Source organism: Ruditapes philippinarum, unplaced genomic scaffold (genome assembly GCF_026571515.1).
Source record: "Ruditapes philippinarum isolate M1 unplaced genomic scaffold, ASM2657151v2 ctg7662_1_1_1_1, whole genome shotgun sequence".
Classification (NCBI taxonomy): domain Eukaryota; kingdom Metazoa; phylum Mollusca; class Bivalvia; order Venerida; family Veneridae; genus Ruditapes; species Ruditapes philippinarum.
The window spans coordinates 1-17,297 of NW_026863894.1; the positions used below are offsets into that span (position 1 = coordinate 1).

The 17,297-nt window shown below is 34.4% G+C and overlaps 2 protein-coding genes across 2 annotated transcripts in view; one reads left to right on the forward strand and one right to left on the reverse strand.

Annotated features, from left to right (window-relative positions):
• Positions 1–28: 28 nt before the first annotated feature.
• Positions 29–583, reverse strand: LOC132723676 (omega-amidase NIT2-like; the record flags this gene model as incomplete). Its single annotated transcript, XM_060708442.1, is given in 1 exon segment — positions 29–583. A coding segment is annotated over 1 exon segment (473 nt), but the record flags the coding sequence as incomplete, so codon positions are not given.
• Positions 584–3,836: 3,253 nt separating this feature from the next.
• The window catches only part of LOC132723675 (WD repeat-containing protein 91-like), a 31,624-nt gene continuing 18,163 nt past the window's right edge, over positions 3,837–17,297 (forward strand). Inside the window, exons 1-6 of the mRNA XM_060708441.1 lie at positions 3,837–3,975; positions 6,085–6,349; positions 6,572–6,693; positions 7,344–7,427; positions 13,524–13,636; positions 16,224–16,617. Of these exons, the coding sequence (XP_060564424.1) occupies positions 3,853–3,975; positions 6,085–6,349; positions 6,572–6,693; positions 7,344–7,427; positions 13,524–13,636; positions 16,224–16,617 (1,101 nt within the window). The 5' untranslated portion in view covers positions 3,837–3,852. The remainder of the gene's footprint in view (positions 3,976–6,084; positions 6,350–6,571; positions 6,694–7,343; positions 7,428–13,523; positions 13,637–16,223; positions 16,618–17,297) is intronic.

Here is a 17,297-nt window from a genome sequence, read left to right on the forward strand (position 1 = left end):
AGGAAAATTTGAGCCATCTCTGCAAAAACTGATATCGTAACAAATTCCAATTCCAATTCGACATAACGGAGTGTCAAAGAAGCTGAAATTATTCCCAGGGCTTAGCGTTTCCGATTCTTTAAATTTAATTTTCCCAGGTATTTCAATGTCGAACAAATGTACTTTCCTGTGTTTTGCAATCAAGTCTCCTTTTGGATCATATACGGTGCACGTGTTATATATTTTCCCGCCGTCATTTTCTGGGATCGATCCACCAATTAGGTAGATATTATTCTCCCTAGCCGCCCGAACGAGTGTCTCCGTTGACGGTCCCGGAATAGGTTCCGCATATTCCGGGAAATAGCTAGTCCCATAAGGGGAATTAAAGCACTCCGGTAAAGCAACAATATTGGCTCCTTTTGAAGCAGCTTCTTTGATTAAACGAGCTGCACGTGCGAGATTGTCTGATTTCGAAGCAGAAACAGCTAACTGTATTAAAGCAAGGCGAACTGACCCCGACATCTTCGTTCTAATTTTTATCACAAAATACTTGAAGTGGTGTCCCTTTAACAACTCCTCTCTTACTTCACTAGCCTTATTGTAGAAACGGCGACTGCCGACTGGAACCCAAATATAGCTGTATAAAGCGATAATGAACATTATAGGGTAGATAAAAAACGTACAAAAATATATATAAATCATTAAGAACCACTTTACACCTGCACAACTGCCAATCCATCCCGTTAGTAAATATATATGCAGAAATTGTACACCTCTAAATTTAAGCAGGTACGTATATTAATATACGTACCTGATTTAAGTAAGTAATGTGAGAGAAAGTTATAAATTAACACCATAAAATTATCAGGCACCATAAAATTATCAGGATGATCAGGATGCAAAATGAATTTTTTTAAATCAAAGATGAAGATAACAGAGACAAGCAGCTCCTATATTCTCCACTGACTATAAAATAGGCATGTTGTAGCTAGTTAAACTTAATGGATGGATGTACATGTATATAAATTTGTATTATTTGGTACTTTTATAGTATACCAAACATTTCATCTGTTAGTACATGTTAAAATATTGGTAGTTTTCTATGCCTTTAACGTAGCAAAACATACATACTGAGTCAGTTTTTCGTCATATACATTGTTAGGTAACAAAAGTTAATAAGAATATTTTTGTAGTTCAGTTAAAAAAAATGATGCATCATTTATTTAGATGGGAACTGTACATAAATGTTTTTACCACAGGAACTTGAAATTCTATCACTATTAATGATTATATGCAAAATATACCCCCTATATACTTATAGTGTTTTTTATAGTATATAGGGGGTATATTTGGATATTATAATTAATATTGGTTATTTGATAGAATTTCAAGTTCCTGTGGTTTTTACATGCAGCCAAAGACAAATGTATTTAGTTTTCAGAAAAATGTATTATTTTACTGTATTTTGTTATCTGGTTAACAAGTTTTACTTGCTACAAGTTTTAAGTTTAGAAAACACAAGTGATAACTTAACCCTTTCCCTCATGAGCATAATGTGAAAAATGGCCGTTTTCATTGAAAAGCCTCCGGTTACAAGTTCAAACTGCTATGAAACTATGAAAAATGCTTCAATACTAATCAAACTTGGCACATGACTTGACCATTGCCTTTGTAACGACATGCTCAGTCTTAAATTTCCTGTTACCATGGCAACGAGGGGACATCTCAAAATTGTCAAAAATCACTATTTTGCCTTGATTTTTTCCATCAAAATTTATTTCAAAGTGCTGCAACTTCTCAAGGGATTGAGATATAGAGTCAAAGGCTTTTTAGTGTTGGTTACGCGTTACCTTATGATCGACCTGGGATCATTTTTAGCATCTCACAAGTCAAAAATTTCCTTGGCGATGAAGGGGACTACCGCCCCCTTTCAAACCCCCCAAACGGATGTACATGTCACCCCCTGATGTACCTTTTGGATAGGGGCGGCGCTGAAAAAGTGCTCACTTTTTTTAGCAACATTTCTCAAATGTAAACATGTGTTTGGGGACCAAATAGGACATTTTCCCACTATTTGATGCCTTAAAGAATGGGGGGGGGGGTCGAAAGTGAGTTGTTTTGCGTATATATGAGCTTAATGGTTAACTACCTAGGAATTTGCCTATTCATACCTCTTCTAAAATGTTTATTTACAGTAGCCTATTCTTTTTTTTTTTCAAAAAAAATCGACAACTCAATTTTGTATACTGTGGACGGTTGTTGGTGACGATATTGTGTAATTTGCTCTATCAGAGACATAAATAAGATACTGTAAATTATGTTAAGTCTCTACAGTAGCTATACAGGAATGTCAGACGTTTCACTCCCAAGACATTTCACTATTGAGACGTTTCACTCCCAAGACGGTTCACACCTAGACGTTTCACTCCCATTTTGTCAATTGTATGGACGTTTCACTCCCATTCTTTAGATGTTTTTATTAAGAAAATTTATTTTCATTATGAAGGGGAAATTCAATTTAATGATTCATTTTGTTGAATTTGAGAGTATTGTCATCTAAGTATTGTTAAGAAGAATTTATGAATTTGAAGAATGATTATAAAAGTATATTTTTTCTGAAATATAACAGAATGTGTAAATAATTATGATCTATACAGTATAGTATCAGCTCAGAAAAGTGAATTTTGTTCCGTTTAAACAGTGTTTTGAAGAATTCCCGTTAAATAATTATTAGGAGTAAAAATGTTGGTTTCAATGAGGACATAATCATGATGAATTATTAGAAAATTATCATTATACCCCATGAAAGACAACTGTCTGAAATTTTGTTTTTATTATAAGAGTATCATCATGAGAAAATTCTATATATAATAAGTCAAGAAAGATAATAGAATAACAAAATGAAAATGTTCATGAACAACAAAGACACATGGTAAAGTACCAGTTTGAATATTGAAACCACTACCAGTACAGTAATTAAATAAATCAATATATAAAATATATTTATTAGTTTTTTTGTAAATATATTTATCAATGAAATGCAGAAAATGTGCATAAAATTAATTATTCTTTTAAATTATTTCTTTAATATCAATTTATTGAACAGTAGCCATTAAACAAACTTAGTTAATTGTGGTGTTAACAGTAATCTCATCACCTAATTAGTTGTATAAACACTGAGACCATCAATCAACAGTTTGACATCACTATTAAATTAGTTGTATAAACATTGCACTTTAGCATCAACAGTTATTAATTAGTTGTTTATTGGACCATTGAAATATTTTTAGCAATGTTCAGCAAATTAAAACCAAAGTCATGGAAACAGAAACTCCTCCATAAGTTTTGGTTATAAATTATAACAAAAATAAAATAATATTTAATCAGATAATCATATTTAATATATTATGTAAGATTATGTACATATTTTTTTTTTACTTATTGATATAAAAATATACTTAATGCAAAGAAATTCACTTATAAATTATTATCATTAACATCTTTAGAGAACTGCAACTTTCATACAATTATATCCGGTCATATATGATATCCTTCCCTAAATATCTGAAAAGATATCAGATCAAAGATCTCTCTAATCAAGTAAAAAATAAAAAAAATAAAACTTTAACAATTATGACATATAAACTTTCATTTTTTAGTAAAATTAAGGTCTATTGTAGTATATCACAAGTATCAAAATAATTTTGGTATAAAATGGGAGTGAAATGTCTTCAAGACGTTTCACTCCCATTTGGGAGTGAAACGTCTTGGTGTGAACCGTCTTGGTGTGGACCGTCTCAATAGTGAAACGTCTGTCTACCGCTATACAGTACAGTACAGTGTCGATTTTAGGCTCTTGAATTCCTGTTCAAAATGGCGACTGCTGTTGGGAGGGTAGACGAATTTGTAAAAGATTATTTAATATATAGAGGCTTGTCGACTACTCTCAAAACACTTGAGATTGAATTGAGAAATGAAAAGGAAAAAGGATTCAGGGTAAGAGAAAATTTGCAATGCTTTTTTTAAGGAAACACTGTTTCTTGTAGCTTTCGGATATATTTATAAGTTGAACACCACTAAATGTTTTCCTTCCGCATTCTTTTTTTTTTTAAAACTTAAAATATTAACACAACACAAGGTGCTTTTACACTATCAGGTGTTGAAAGTTAACTTAAAAACATATCTCTTAGAATAATTTAATATTTAAAACAATAACCAAAAATGTTACAAAGAATGAAAGATCGACAGACAGTACTGGTCGGGGACCATCAACCGGACACTTTTTGAACATTTTTCTGTGCAGATTTCATAAATTTTAACCTAGAGACCAAAACAGTTGACAAGGTTTAGCTAGGTTCTTCTCCTAACTAACAAACTAGTTTGTTTATTTCTGATTGTATTGAGACTTATATCTGAGGCTCGACAAGGAGGGTATCAAAATTACCTCAATTGTCTACACAGTACACTACAGTAGATCTACCATGTGTCCGGACATTTATGTACATGACGTGATTTAATTCAGATAAAAGCTTGGGTGTTTTGATTTTTAATTTTTAACATGATAGACAATATTTCAGCAACAAATAGTTGTAGAAGTTTTGGAAATTCTATTGTTTACTCTGCAAATGATTATAGCTGGAATATGAGGTCAAGCATCATTTTCTTGACCCCCAAATTTCAACATCAACATTCTTGAAATAGCCATTAAAATATTACCATTTACGGTGGTTGAAATAAATTTATTTATTTATTTTTGCATTTATTGTTGATAAAAAAGTGACTGACAATCACTGAATAAAAAAAATAAATTAAGCATTTTCAGGGCTGTCCAGGTTTGGTGGTTGTCCAGTTTTGGTGGTCCCCAAGCAGTATCCATGTAATTACAGATCTTGAACAAGGTCCATGATATGTACAAGTTGAAAGATTGACATACCAAAGGACTGACCCAACAGAATATTGAATGGATAGAACATTGATGTGTCCAGTGTTGCATCTAGAATTTCAAAATTATGGGGGATTGTCCCCCACTCAACTGAAAAATTTGGGGGATTTGAAAAAAAATGTGGGGGACATACATTTACCTTACAATATGACGTACCAAAAAGAATTCATTTATTTTACGTTCAGGCATTTTTGACAGCTATCGTCCGCTCAAAAACAGAAGTAGAAAAAATAAAGTATTGACGAATGCTACAAAACACGCACGAGATGACCCAGTCAGCTGCTACACACGATTTAGTATGTATTTTAGTCATAACCACGAGTGAAAACAAACATGGCTGAAGCGTTCAAGATAAGATGTAGATAAACTGAATTAAGTTGAAAAGATCGTCAGATGCGCGACTTGGCGCATTGTCTTCATTAAAATGCGCGATCTGCATAAAAACTGGGCAAATCGCACTCGCAGATGCAACACTGTGTGTCATGTCAATTTTTTGTCACAGTTTGTTACTTTATTGAAAGGTGCATTTGCTGCTTCTATATATTTGGATTTTGTAATATCTGCTCAGTGGCTCCCAGGTCTCAAGTGCTAAATCTTTTATTCTGTTTACTGTCTTGAATCTCATTTTCATTGGTCACTGTAAAAGTTTTGTTGCTTTTGACCAATCAAATACCTGATGAAGTCACTCCTTTACAACCTCAAAAGTGCTGTCAAGTGGTGTGAAAATTCAAACTTAATGAAAGTTTTGATGATATTTAATTAACATAGACTGAATAATAGGTGTAACAGTACTAAATTTTATACTATAACGTTTCACTAGATACAGGCCAATTTAGAAGGTTTATTCCATAGTAGTTGGTAAATCTCATCCAAACGGCTGTGCATATATTTTGACGAGATGTCGTTTGTGTTATAATAACATAGTGTAAAGACACGCTAAATTTTTAGAAGCGCCATTGAGCACTTTAAGCACTCTTTATTTTAAATATGTGATAAATAGAATATTATATTTGTGTAATTTCAATACTGAATTCATTGAACTCGTCAAATAAAATAATATTATGCTCGCATAATATAACTTTAATCAACTTGTTCAATAAATTTAGTATTGAATTTACACTCATTCAATATCCTGTATTCATGTAACTTTCTTCTAAATTCAGGTAGATAAGATAGTGGAGCAGCTACAGAATTATGTCTCAAGTTATGACTTGCCAAACCTGAGGGATTATTGGAACTTCCTAAACAGCCGATTATTTGCTCGCCTAGAGCAGAGGTATATGAGCAGTGTACGGAAGTTGGAGGTGGGATTACTAAAATACTACCTTGTAAATGCGTCGCAAAACAACAAACAGGATAAAATACTAGAGTTCTTCGATAGGATGACAGAAATTTTACAATCACAGGTGGAATTTAAGGAATGGTTTGGTAAGATGAGTTTCAAATCTCCCTAGTTGCTACATTTTTTTAAATTTCAATTTGTAAGGTTTTTTGCAGGGTTCGATATATATTTGTATTATTAACCAGCTCTGTAGACTTGTATAGTTGTCTGATGTTTTTATTTTTAGAGCATTAGCTACATCTCTTTTAAAATGCAAAGTAAACTTTCGATATGGCTAGCATGTAACCAAGATTTATTTGTAATTTCAGCTTTTCCATTTGTAAGGAATCCACGGGAGAACAGTCATTTTACAATGTATTTTACAGTGCAATGGCAGGAGACATTCTTCCTTTCACTTCACAACTTTCTAAGTGTGATTCTGCAAGCTATGCATATCCTTTTAAAGTTTTTTGTTAATGCAAATCATTTCAAATTGAGTTAGGTATTCAGCAGCATTATATTTCAAACTTTAAATGTCTAAGACTTTATTTAAGCATTATTAAAATTGAATGTGTAATTGTGTAATATATAATGGTATTTACATGTTGAGTTCTAGTCATATTAAGGACAGGCATAATTTATTATGTCTACTATGTTTAGATCCAGGGCAGCCTGCATACAAGTAATATGTACCCTTTTCTGTTTGCAGTTGACATTGAAACCTTTTAGCCCTTACCATCCTAAATATTTTAAACGGACATGTCCATCTTTCATTTCATGGTAAAGCCATTCATCATTTTATCGGGAAAATTGCAAAATAGGTACTGACTGAAAAGTGCAGACCATGATCAGAAGGCATAGATGTGCAACAAATGTTGGTCTGCAGTCTGCACTGGTTTCTGGTGTAGGATCTGTTACTGCCAGTAGGTTAGAGATCAACAATGAAAATTTTCAAATATAAAGCCTGACTAGTCAGAATTTAGCAGAGTTAAAATGTGAAATTGTATGTCACAACTTAATACATAAAGTAATAGTAGATGTAAAGCTCTATTTTATTTGATATGAAACGGGGAATGTTTAGGTTTCCTTAACAGTATTGCACCAGGTCCAGTATTGCTTAGTTTTGAAGCTGAATATAGACAGATTAGAGACCTGCAGGATGAAAATGACAAACTGAAAGTACAGGTAAACAATTATAGTACCAATCGTAACTTTTCGGCACTTTCCCATCAGTCTTGGGATAAAGACCTCACACACAATAGTATGAATACACAGAACGGATACGGTAGTCCGGTCTTACCTACACTAAGGAAAACTAGACATGTAAATAAATAATGATTTAATGCTGGGAGTTTTTGACAAGTTTATTTCCAATATATCAAGTAAATGCCAACCTTAAATAAGTGAATTCATAGATACAAAAGCAAACAATACATTATTAGCTCGACTTTTCTATGAAAAGGGGAGCTATCCTACTCGCCCCGGCGTCGGCGTTGGCGTCACACCTTGGTTAAGTTTTTCGTACCACCCCACTTTATTTCAGAAGTATTACAAGTATGGCTTTGAAACTTACCATACTTGTTCACCATCATAACCTCCATCTACAGACAAGAGTACATAACTCTGTCAAGGTTTTTGACAGAATTATGGCCCTTTTTTGACTTAGAAAGTGTATTGAGCTTGGTTAAGTTTTTTGTACCACCTCACTTTATTTCAAAACCATTGGAGGTATTGCTTTGAAACTGACCATACTTGTTTACCATCACGACCTTCATCAACAGACAAGAGGACATAACTCTGTCAAGGTTTTTGACAGAATTATGCCCCTTTTTGACTTAGAAAATACATTGAATATGGGTAAAATCCACTTATTGCCTTAACCCTTTGAGATATTGCTTTGAAACTTTTAATGCTATTTCACATCATTACCCCCATCTGTACGCAAGAGAAGGTAACTCTGTCAAGGATTTGTTTTAAAAATTAAGGCCTTTTATCGACTTAGAATCTTGGTTAAGTTTTTAGTACCAGTCCACTTTTTGACTGAACTGTTTGAGATATTAATTTGAAAGTTGGAATACTTGTTTACAATCATGATTCCCAAACATGTCCAGGAGAAGGTAATTCTGTCAAAGATTTTATTTGAATTATGGCCCTTAACTGTCAATGTTTTGTATTATAGGCAAGCACTAAAAAACTTAAAAAATCTAAAAAAATTCATTCCTATCCACTTGTTCACTTTACCATAAATTATGTCATAATAAAATAATTCTTCACTAAATATCTTAATGCTCATGGCCATTGTTCACTTTAAAAATACAGAGATTCTTGTATTGCCTTTTACTGCAAAAACTTTTTTTATTGGCAAGCAATAAAAAAGTCGAGCGCGCTGTCTTACGGACAGCTCTTGTTTGTATATCTATTACATATGCATTATGGTTGAAGAAACTGAAAGTACAAAATGTCAACCTGTTGACAGTAAGTCGGATTTGTTTCAAATTGTACATCTGTGGGCATATTTAAATCTATTTAAATTTATATTTTCAATCATAATTGTACCGAAACAGACTTACTTTTTTGCATATGTCGCTGTATGAAGCAGACGTGTTATTTTGTGCTCTTGGATTATATTTAATTGCTAGTTTATTTCTATTTGGATTTGACTGAAAGTGTGCATATGTGATAATGAATGCGGTTTGCATCTTTGTTTGTGTTTATTTATTGGCTGTGTCATTGATTGAATGGGCTACTCATACTTCAACTGAATATTTTGGACAATTTTTACATCATAATGGAGTAGACATTTTACAAACCAAAAATATTTCAACAAACAAAATTGCCTACAGCCGTGATCAATTATTGAACATTGGATTAAATGTCACAAAGCACTGGAGATATTATAAACCTGATCAATCTGTATTCTATACAATAAATAAATTGGACATAGCCCCGGCTGGAAAAAAAGGAAAAGAAAGAGGGGTGGACAATCAAAACCTCTAACAAAGCAAAATGGGATTAACTCTCATAATCTCATATATCCAAAAGAAATGCGATACACTGAATAACAGATTCAATGAAAAAGTATCTTTCATAACTGTAAATTGTCATTCAGTTCGAAACAAGGATGTTCGTGTTGGTCAGATACTACGAGAACAGAAACTTGATTTTGCCCTCCTCACTGAAACTTGGTATTCGGACGAAAATCAGCATGAATATGAAACTAGTGACCTTAATCAAAACGGTTATAAAATTAGTGTAGCCAATCGAAAGAACCGAATCGGCGGTGGGATTGCTTTGACCTGTCGCACCGTTGTGAATATGAGGAAATTGAAATCTGGAGTGACAAATTGTTTCGAATTTGGTATTTGGCAACTGGTATTCAAAAACATTACAATGCATGTAATTGGTATTTATAGACCACCATCCATGTCAACAAATTCACAATTTATTTCTGACTTTTTCCAATTCATGGAAGGGATTATGCCTCAATATTCCAATCTTCTAACACTGGGTGACTTTAACTTACATCTGAATGAAGAAAATAGCGTGATATCAGAATTTAAAGACTCATTATTCGCTATGGGTTTGGTGCAGCATGTTAACTTTGGCACACAAGTTTTTGGCAATACTCTTGACGTTGTTATTACGGAAGCAGTCAATGGGGTTGAAATTGTGGCATGTGAACCTGGTGATTATGTGTCTGATCATCGAGCAATAAAATGTGTTTATAAATGTTCAAAAAGAAAACATAATCAGTAAGTCAGTCAAATTTAGAAACTTTAAAAAATATGGACGAGTCATCTGTTAGAAAAGAGTTCAGTGAAATTACAATAGATCAGAGTGATATTAATCTATACGTGAATGAGTTTGAAAATAAAAAATAAAGAACGTTCTGGACACTCATGCACCTGAAAAAGAGATAACAAAAGTAATTAGAGCCCCTAAACCATGGTTCACTCCCGAAATTCTCACCCTTAAAACATCGACTCGGAAAGCTGAAAAAATATGGAGAAAATATCGTCAACCTCAACAATATGAATCGTTCAAAAAGTCTCGGAACCAGTACAATGATGAACTCGAAAAAGAGAAAACAAAAGTAATAAGTGAAAAAGTAACTAATACAAAGGGTGATTCCAAGAAGCTGTACCAGTTAGTGTCTGAGTTAACAGGAACTAAATCAGAAAACCCAATGCCACCTGGGTACAGTGATAGTGAGCTCTCCGAACACTTTGCCTTATTTTTCATGAATAAAATAGAGAAAATACGTGATGACCTTAAACCATTTGATAAATTCGAGCCAAATACTAGAAACGTTCCATCTCTTCTTGCCTTTGATGAATTTTCAAATGATAATGTTAAAGAGCTGATAAATGAACTACAGACAAAATCTTGTGAATTGGACATATTACCGACAGCAATATTAAAACTATTCCTTGGAGAACTACTCCCAATTATAACAAAACTGGTAAACTTATCACTACAGCAAGGAATATTTCCAAATAAATGGAAAGAGGCTATCGTGAGACCACTTTTGAAGAAAATTGGACTTGAACTTGTATTCTCAAATTATAGACCTGTGAGTAATCTATCGTTTTTATCAAAATTGATTGAAAAAGCAGCTCTTAAAATACTAAATAAACATGCTGATCAGTATGACTTACTACCTACAAATCAATCCGCCTACAGAAAATACCACTCCTGTGAATCTGCTCTACTGCGATTAGTTAATGACCTGTTGGCAGCCATGGAAAAACAAGAAGTTACAGCGCTAATCGCGATTGATCTCAGTGCCGCGTTCGACACTGTGGATCATGATATACTCGTCGACGTGCTACAGAAGCAGTACGGCGTGAGCGGTTCAGTGCTCAGCTGGCTTGATTCATACCTTCGTCCTAGGGGCTGTCGCGTGTGTGTCAACTCGGCAGTCTCAGCTCCACGGCAACTAGAGTGCAGTGTCCCCCAGGGTAGTTGTTTTAGGGCCTTGGCTCTACCTAACGTATGCGGGAACCTTGTTTGACGTGATTCCATCTGGATTATCGGTGTATGGATTCGCTGATGACCATACTGCAACCAAACGTTTTAAACCGACTGAAGAAAATAGTGAAATTTCTGCAATCGCTGAATTAGAAAATGGTGCGATTGATATCAACAACTGGATGAACGCTAATAAACTCAAGATGAACTCATCGAAAACAGAATTCATAACATTTGGAAGTTCTCAACAACTCGAAAAGTGTCACCTAAAATTCATTTGTATTAACGGAGATAAGATCAACTCCGAGGAGTCCATTAGATATTTGGGCGCATTTCTAGACCAAACACTAAATTTCAAGGAACATGTCAAACGAAAGTGCCGTACTGCAATGTTAAACTATCTTAGAATAAAACGTATCCGAAAATACCTCACCAAAGAAGCAGCTGAAATACTAGTTATAGCACTCGTAATGTCACACTTGGATTATTGCAATGTCATTCTTTATGGTGTATCCGATTTTGAATTGAAAAAAAATGCAACGTATTCAAAACATGTGCTCTAAGTTAGTTCTGCAACGAAAGAAATTTGACAGTTCAAGGCAAGCACTGTTCGACCTTCACTGGCTGCCCATCAAATCTAGAATCGAATATAAAATTTTGACTTTTGTATACAATTGTTCAATCGGTCATGCTCCAAAATACCTTTCTAAACTCCTAACCAAACAAGTACCAAATACCCGACTACGTTCAGCTAAAACCTCTGAGAACTGCTACGTTATTCCATTCAATAAAAGAAAAACATTTAGTGACAGAAGTTTCGGAACTATTGGTCCAAAATTGTGGAATCCGCTGCCATTAGAGTTGAAACAATCTAAGAATATTGATGTATTTAAGAGAAATCTTAAAACACATTTTTTCAGAAAGTTTGAATCACTATTTTAAAATCTGAAATAAGATAAACATGAGTAACGTATAACTGATGACTGACAGTGTGATGAATGTGCGATGTAAATGAATGTTTTGTTCTTTTTAATCTATTTGTAATCAAGTTACATGTATGTACATAATCTTATCTCATGCTACATGTATATCAATCAGTTTTATCATTTTATGGTCTCTGCAATTTTTTAAAAATATGTTAATTGGAATTGTATGTAAAAGCTTTTATTTCACTTGATGTTGATCCACATATTCTTATGCATTCACAATTTTATTCTTAATATTTATATGTATTGTACAACGCCGTTGAATATTGTTAAATAGAAACAGGCGTTTAATTAAATAAAAAGTTTCAAGTTTCAAGTTTCAAGTACTTTTCTTTTTGATGTTAAATATATACATTGGTTATTACACTCTCTCTTTATGTTTACATCTGAAACCACTTGGTAAAACTACTTTCACTCTGTATTGTTTCCGAGGTTATTATAGATAATAGCCGGGGACGTTCTGATTGTTGTAGTACAACACTATTAGTAATAGACAATTGAACTTTTAAAACTGCATGGCTAAGATTTTCTTGTAATGATGTGAGGTTAGAAGGATAATAGGAATTAAAATTTTGGAAAGAATCTGCATACTATACTGCTTTTGATTGCTTTCTGTAATAAACATGTACTTGAATACCTGGTATATGGAGGCTGAGTACCACAGGTTAAGTATACATATATATTGACACTATTTAATAAATAATAATGATATATAGAAACTTCTGCATGTGTATAACTTCAAAATAAATGATATATAGTATGAATGGAATTAAGAAATGTGTATGGTGTTGTGAAATATGCATATGAATATTCAGGAATTACATTTTGTATGTAGATTAGATAATATAAATAAATGAATGTAATTGACATCATTGATCAATGATGAAAAAATTTGGATAAAAAATTCACAATTCTCTCTATCAATTGTGTATGCAGACACTACTTATACCTATGTTGTTTATAATATCTTAATTTTAATTCTGGTATAGCATACAAAAAGTCTTGGTTCTTCAATGGCCTGTAACTCTAAATGTGACCTTGACCTTTGACCAAGAGACCTGGTTCATGTGCGCAACACAGCTTCTCATAGTGGTGAACATTGCCATGAAGTTTCATTGAAACACTTCCATGTGTGTAGGAGATATGCTCTGTACAAAAATTGGACACTGCCCACCTGTTCCCCACCACACCAACCACACCAGGGGGGAAACTTTAATAAGACCCGTTTTTAAAACAGTTCCGCTGTAACCGATTTCATTGTTTTGCTAAGTAAAAAGTTCAGAATGCACAGCATGACATGATATGTTCTTTAATCCATTTATAGATAAAGTCATTAGGGGAGAAACCAGACTTGACATCAAAGATGACAAATCGAGAAAGTTACTTGAGTGACCGCAGTCACATGGATCTGGTATATGACTTCTCATCTCTCGGAGAGTAAGTTATATTCAATTGTTCCCACCACCAGTAGAGTAGTTATGTTTCAAGATGGTTTTTACAGTATTGGTTTGACTGAAAGTCTGAAACCCAAACCAAAAACATAAAATTAAAAAAGGAATAAAGATATTTGTATAAAAGTTTGTTTCAACAAAAGTTATAAACTATTCTTTTTCTTTATTTGTTTAATCAACCATCCTAGTCATGTGTTGAGCCACTCTTTTAACAGTCATTTGATTAAATCCAAGTATGCCCAAGATATTAGATGGTCAGGAACCTTTGTTTATTCTTGCATATCAGACTGGGGTTTCCACTATGCTGGAAATTTCATCTAGCAAGGAGTTGCCAGAGGGGTATGACATCTTATGTCATCTTATGTAAGCGCATTCTCAGCCCCGTCGTCACGATTTTTTGATTGGTGCGGCCAATTTGATTGGTTTTAGGTAGAATCTAGAGGGGTACAGGGGCATGCTCCCCGGAAAAATTTTTATTCTAGGATGCTCTCAGGGGCGTTTTCACGTATATATGGCACAGTTTACAGCCTGCCGCTAGGACATGTTATAGTAATATGTCAATGATTTAATTAAGTGCGTCGTAAGTTTTAAAGGTGAAATTTAAGGTTCGCATGACGGACGGACAGGTGCACATAAAATATGAATATGTAATTGATATTTGGCAAATGAGAAATAAACAATAACTGATGTTATTATAATTCTTTAGATGCATTTTTATCTGATGATTAAAAATAAACAAATAAAAGAAATATTACAGTACGTGGATTATTGTTTAGCATAAATCACACAATGGTATAAGCTTAAATAACAATCGATGACATGATGGAAGAATAATTACGAGTCAACAATTAATAACCAATTTATGTTTAGCAGTAACTTGTATTTTGTTAACAATAATCTTACACAACACAGAGTCTCATTTTATGTAAATTTTCAAAAAAAAACATCGCCGTCGTTCTCTGGTGGTAATGAACTCCTAGGCAATTACAAGTAAGCTGATTGAATCTGTCTTATACTTCTGAATATGTAACACCATTAGATTGTTCAAATGTACTTGAGACATTGTCGATCTCAGGTATGTCTTTATTCTTCTGAACGCCGAGAATGTCCTTTCACTGGTAGCATTAGTAGCAGGCATTACTGACAAAATCTTTAACAACACAACGACCTCAGAGAACAGTGCTGACTGTTCTGACACAAATTTCAAAATGTCAGGTAGAGTAACAGTGCTATTTTCTGATTTGTCAAAATGTGAAGGTAGCAGCTGAAGCTACACATCTTGGATGTCTCGGTTAATATCGTTACCACAGAAATCTCAAACAAAACCAAGTCCTCTAGTGTACTCAGTCTTCAAAGGTTGTGCGGCCTTTATAAGTAAATTCTCCAAGTTTTGAAGTACGCGATATCCCGGTTGGTCAAATCTCTCTTTAACACTGGCGATGGCAAGATCGATTGCCTCAAAGTACCTAGGCCGGAACACGTCCTGCACTGTAACGGGGTGGTAACCTACACCGTGCCCCATCTCGAATCGTGTGGGCGCCTTTCTCTTCCATCGTTAACATCAACGAGATCACTCTCACTTTGAAGTTTAATCCATAAAGAATCAAAACTGTTGTCTGTTCGCATGTCTATCAAACTATCTAGAGTCCGCCTGCTAGCCGCTGGCCCTCAGATGCTGACAATGAAACTTGTTGAGGAGATTTGCTGAAGTTGTCTGTCAATGCTAGGATGTTGTGTGCAAGCATTACACCGAAAAAGTACTCGAACTTGACTTCGTAGGACCCCTACATATTCCTGGTCAATTAATTGTGTCCAGTTGTTTCTTTGCGTCATGTTTGTATATTACCGCGCATTGCATAAGGGGCCAGTTAAGTGTCAAATTGTTAATCAGCGATGTGTGTTTTTTTGGGGTTTTTTTACTCATTTTTGGCCAAAATATTGGTTCGGCCAAGACCGGACCGGCCGGAACCATCGACGACGGCCTTGATTATATAAATGAACTGCTTTAAAAAGACATCCTTTTGGCACACTTAAAATGAATTTGTGTGACATGATATTATGATAGGAAATACATGTAGTTAAGATGACTTGACACCAGAATGGATATTCCCATTAGAACAGTAACATATAACAGATATTATTATTCTGGCATAGCAGACTGGCATTTCTGTTAGTTTTGCCCATGCCGTAAGTTTCATCTGGTATGGGGGGGGGGGGGGGGGGTCAGATGAGTTGCGGGTCAGATGAGTTGCGAGCCATACACCTGGCATGCTTAGGATGACTTAATTTACCGTTTTGAATAAAGTTGTAATTTTATACGCTGTTGTAAGAAAATAGTTGCGGGTGTAATGACATAAATTTCCATTGAAAATTGGTTTATCAAGGTAAAGAGTTTAAAATGTAATGGAATATTGTAGAGTATGCAAGAAAAAATATCTGACATGTTTGCGGTTGGGATTGGAATATCTGTTCCTCAGGAACCTGTCCATTGGCAGGTTCCCTCGGGATGGATATTATGATCTGAACTGCAACATATGACAGAAATTATTAATTCTTATATTTTTCTTGTTAAGAGATACAGCTATTCCTGAGACAACAACCAAATCCCCGAAGAAGTTCCCTTTTACATCATCCCCACTCAATCTTGGCAAGAAGAATGAAAAGTCTTCACCAGTCCAGAAGAAAAAAGATGACCCAATCAAAATGTCCATGATGGGTAACAAAGATTCTAAATCTAGCAAAGGAACTAAGCTCTTGCCAGTTATCACAAGGCAAAGGAAACCACCAGTGAAAGGAAATAAGGTACAGAGCCTGGAACCAGGAGCAGTTAGTCATGTGACAGATACTTCAGCCAATCACAATACAGTAGAAATGTCACCAGCCAATCAGAAGATGAAGAAGATTGAAGATGCAAAACAGAAGAGGAAGGAACTCTTTGAAGCGAGCACAAAGGTGAAAGAAGAAAAGGTATCTTATGATTTTATCATGATTGTGACATGCCAAAGCTAGAACCTAAGATATTTATTTCTGGGTCAGTATCTGACTTCTATGTCTAGTGGGAGATATTGCCCATACACAAAATAGCAGAATACATGTATCACAACGCATATAACATTACAATTAGTTGGACTAATAAAGGCAAATTTGTAAATACAGTCTAACTTGCCCATGCGACCACGTGTATTAAGCGACTTTTGTCTTAAACGACCACTTTATATTCCCCCCGATCATTTTCACTCTATATTTTTAATGTATTAAGCGAATTTTGCTCAACGCAACCAGCGACCGCTAATAAGTCACCTAATTGAGAGCAATCTTTTCATTAAACGACCACTTTTACCTGTCAAGTAATTGTGTTTTTAGAGAACGCCGCCTCGTTATGTCATAAGTGTCAACAATCAAAACACAACAAATGAATGTGTGAAAAACTCTATTTCCCAAACTGTTCAAGCGTAAGCAAATGAAGTTAAGTATACGCGTGACGTGTATTATCCAAAAATATCTATTAAACAATGCAACGCTCCGCCCCTACTGATGTGGTGTATACACTCCGCTTGTTGACATTTAGACTGCATTGAATTGACCTTGAACTTGATCAGCAATTAAATTAAATGTAGTTTGTTTATTTCGAATGAAAAATGCACAAC